The sequence below is a fragment of the Empidonax traillii genome, unplaced genomic scaffold, assembly GCF_003031625.1.
Source record: "Empidonax traillii isolate 1590-97213 ecotype Southwest subspecies unplaced genomic scaffold, ASM303162v1 scaffold986:size372637, whole genome shotgun sequence".
NCBI classification, from domain to species: domain Eukaryota; kingdom Metazoa; phylum Chordata; class Aves; order Passeriformes; family Tyrannidae; genus Empidonax; species Empidonax traillii.
In genome coordinates, this window is record NW_020956179.1 from 208,708 (window position 1) to 212,751 (window position 4,044).

General features: G+C 44.9%; 1 protein-coding gene across 3 annotated transcripts in view; it reads left to right on the plus strand.

The window, feature by feature from the left end:
* The window catches only part of KDM4B (lysine demethylase 4B), a 76,712-nt gene extending 73,002 nt beyond the window's left edge, over positions 1-3,710 (plus strand). For 2 of the 3 annotated variants that reach the window (XM_027903653.1, XM_027903654.1), the window contains 3 exons: positions 164-202; positions 1,343-1,435; positions 3,279-3,710. In XM_027903653.1, coding sequence (XP_027759454.1) covers positions 164-202; positions 1,343-1,435; positions 3,279-3,464 — 318 coding nt within the window. In that variant the 3' untranslated portion in view covers positions 3,465-3,710. Of the gene's footprint in view, positions 1-82; positions 203-1,342; positions 1,436-3,278 lie in introns of all 3 variants that reach the window. The other variant, XM_027903655.1, reaches the window with a different exon arrangement.
* The last annotated feature ends 334 nt before the right edge of the window (positions 3,711-4,044 follow it).

Below are 4,044 nucleotides of genomic sequence, written 5' to 3' on the forward strand. Positions count from 1 at the left end.
CCTCGAGCAGTGATTTGAACACCTCTCTGGTTCCTGAGCTTTGCTGGTGGTGTCTCTCTGACCTGTTTCCCTCTGCCTTCAGAGCAGGGACTGCATCCAAATGGGACCCCCTCTGGAGGGGGAGCTGGTTCAGCTGCAGTGGACGGATGGGATCATCTACAAGGCCAAGTTTATCGCAGCCCAGATCAGTCAGATTTACCAGGTGAGTGTGGCAGAGGAGCCAGGGACTTCATGGCAGCGTGTCACTGTTTTGTGTCTGGAAGAGCACAATAACCCCTGGGCAGCTCCCAGTGGTTTTTGGGTGGGTAGTGGCTGTAACTCCCTCAGAAATGTGATCTGAGGTGCCCCTGGGTCTGAATAAGGACCATATAGAGCTCCATAAGTGGAAATAAATGGGAATAAATAAAGTAGCATCTTAAACTCCCCCCCGAAGGGCTCACCTTCCAAGGCCTGGGCTCCCACTTGCACATTTATCCCAGCTCCTGGATGCTGCTCCATGATGGGAACGTGGTGCCTGGGTAAGGAATGAGCTGCTGGAGCTGGACAGAGCAGCAGGAGGATTTGGGAGCGCAGATGCTTTATTCCTTCTGAATTTGTCCAGGCTGAACCTGACACCCCTATTAAACTCTGATCTGTGTCCTTCTGCTTTACCCAGAAAACTGTATTAAAGTCTTGAGCAAAGGAAATGAGAGTCTCTTAAAAAACTTTTAATAGTTTTAACATTTTGCTGTGCACGTTTCCTTGAATAAATGTTCCTGGAACATCTGATGCATAATTCATGGGATAATCAGTGCTTAGCAAAAAAAAAGGGTTGATGGGAGGAGTTTTTTGTACCTGGCTGACTATTTCTGCTGGTTGAAATACAAATGTGCTTTAGTAGCTGGAATTGTTTCTTCGTGACCTGTGAAAATGCTTTGTTTAAGATGAAAGAAGTTCTTATTACCATATTGGCCTGAATACAGGGCTGCTTTTATTGTAAGTGAAAAGCTGCTGTTTTTTGGTTTTGGTTTTTTTTTTTCAGGGTTTGAATCAAAAAATCAGTAGGAATATGTAGTGGGAGGGGGGAACAGAGGTGCTGGGCCAGCTGGGGTGCAGATATTCTGGGATCTCTGGAGCACTTGGGCTGGATAACACTGAAAACAGCACTCTGTGGGTTCAGCATCCTCAGCAGAGCTCAGGAATTCTCATTCCAGAGCAATCCTGGAGACCTGCAGAGATCATCCGTGGGATCTGGCCCCCGATGCTTCCTTGGTATTCCCCGAAGGGACAGGCTGGGAATGGGCCATTCTGGGGCTGGAAATGCAGAGGCCAAGTTGTGATTTCATCTTCTGCCTCTCTGCAGGTCGAGTTTGAAGATGGTTCTCAGCTAATGGTGAAGCGTGGAGATATTTATACCTTGGAGGAAGAGCTTCCCAAGAGAGTCAAGTCTCGCCTGGTGGGTACCAAAATAGCAACACTAAACCAGCTGCACTTGCAGAACCCCTTCACATCTTCCCCTTGCATTTTTTAGGCCTTAAGTGAATGCAGCCTCGAGTTTTCTGTGGCTGTAAAACCACTTGTCATTCCCCAGATGCACAAAGTAGAAGGAATCCTTGCTGTGGATGCTGGAGAAGCACAGAAGTGATTTTCCCTTGCACGTGTTCAGATGGGATTTTTATTTCCTCTGGTTAAAAGATTATGTTCAGATCATTTTACACCATATGAATTTAGTTATATTGGAGTCTTTTCGTCCAAATGAGAGGTGGATTTGGCTACAGCTCAGTGCTTTCTGGAGAACTGATTATCAACCTGGGACCAAACCCCCTTTTCTCACCAAACAGGAGATTTAGAATGTAGCTCTTACCTATAAATCTCTTAATCTACAAGATCAGGCTGTCTTTAAGTGCATACAGTGGAATTACTGGGCCTGGAAGAGATGAGGGATTTATTTCATAGCTTTTTTGGTCCCAGACTTGCTGGGTGTTTTCAAACCTGGTTCTTTAACCTTTAAAAGCCATTTCATTTAAACAAATGATGAGACTGGAGAATATACAGTTTTCTCCTTCATTCTAAATGTCTGCCTGGCAGGCACTGGCAGGACAGGGACAGGTCCAGAGCAAACCTGTGACAAGATTCTGGGCTCGTTTTTGTCTCTTTAAGAGACAAAAGGAGGATGATTCAACCTTCCCAGTTAAACCAGTGCATCCTCAGAAATGGCCCTGGGACAGGCAGTTCTGGGGAGGGACTGAGCACAAGTTGGAGGAAATTTTTGTTCCCTTTCCCATGAAATCTTCAGGGGTTTTACCCTAAAAATCCCACGTGTAAAATGCTTTCTGGGATACAGCCCCAATGGCTTCTCTGTCTTGTTTGAGGCTGTTTATCTCTGTGAGACCCTCATGGCCTAAATTTTAGAGGTTCATAATAATTCACCTTGTTATCCTTGAAGGGTTTCTGGTGGCAAAGAGGCAGCATGGCAGTAATTTCTAAGACATGCCCAATATTCCAGTCTATTTAAAAGCTTGTTTAATAACAAAGACAACATATTGGAGCCCTGAAATCCAGGATTTGGAAAGAAGCATTTTCTGTGCAGTGGAGACTTTTTAACAGGTTCCAGAGGAAGGAATGCAAGCTGGAAAGGGAATAAAGAGGAATAGAAAGCTTCAAGTCTGGTTGAAAGCTAAAGCTTTTCTCCTGTATTTCTGCTGCCAGAGCTTCATCCTGTTCTCTGTGGAGGGGATGCTGTAGAGCAGGAGGACAAAGGGACAGAGCCATGGGATTATAATTCCTACCGAGGAATCCCAGAATCCCAGAAAGAAAAAGGTTGGAAAGGGACCACAGTGGTGCCACCTGGTCCCACCTCATCTCATTTGAGTGGGAGCAAATGAAATGCACCTGAGTGGAGTGTGAGAGCAGGAAGAGGAGAAGGAATTGTTTGTGCAGTGATCCCCAAATGCTTCCTGTGGGTCTTTTTTTAAAGGCATTAGGGAAGCCCCAATTTCCTTTGTGTCTGCTACTGGGAGAAGAGGCAGAGGAGGAATAGGCATAAAGAGAGGATTGGCAAGGAAGTGACAGATATTCTGAAGCAGAAAAAAAAAGGGCAACTTGATGGTTTCTCCTTCCAGTTTGGTTGCAGGAGCCCAGAATTTTGAATTCCAGCCCTGTGCTTTGCATGCTTTGTTTTCTCCAGGAATGCTCTGAACCAGCTTGTTCCCTGCTGTCTTGTTCCACAGGGGTGCTCCATGATTCCCTCCCTGTTTCCCTGCTGTGCCTCTAATGGTTGTGTTTCGTGTCCCCTGCAGTCCCTCAGCACTGGGGCCCCTCAGGAAGATGTATTTTCGGGAGATGAAGTGAGACCAGCCAAGCGTCCCCGGCTGGGGAATCCAAGAAATCCTGAAGAATATGGACAGAACCCAGACTACCTGGCCTTTATGGAGAGCCTGTTGCAGACACAGTACCAGCCTGGGACTCAGAGCAACATGTTTTAACCAGGATTAATTAATTAAAAAAAAAAATAAAATCTTAAATTAACCCTTTTTTTGAGTTCGTGGAAAGAGAAAAAAAAAAAAAAATTAATGAGAAACTGTGGAATGGAAGACCAGCCCTGTGCAATAGTTTGCTGTGAATTTCTTTCATCTCCTCTTGGTTTGGACTGCAGGAAAACCCTGTCTGGCTCCACGCTACCTCGACCTTGCCAGGTGTTGCTGACCAAGAGAGTGGGGAGCTTGGAAAAACCCTTCAGACAGCATTTCCCACGGAGACTTTGGAAGAGTTTCTACAGATGGAGCTTTGTGACTGGTTCTTTTTTGTTTTGTTTTGTTTTGTTTTGTTTTTTAAATGAGGCTTGGAAAGGGTTAAAATTTCACACACACACACACACACACAAGAAAAAGACTTTTTCAAATCTGTCAAAACTTTTGTCTTTCAAGGTGCTATTACATTGACTACTGAAGCAGCCTTTGGAATCGTGTTTTCTGTACATAGACGTCACCTTTGTGAAGTTTTCTATGAATGAGCATTGTTAAAAAAAAAAAAGCGAGCAAAAACAGGAAAACAAAAGTTTCCACA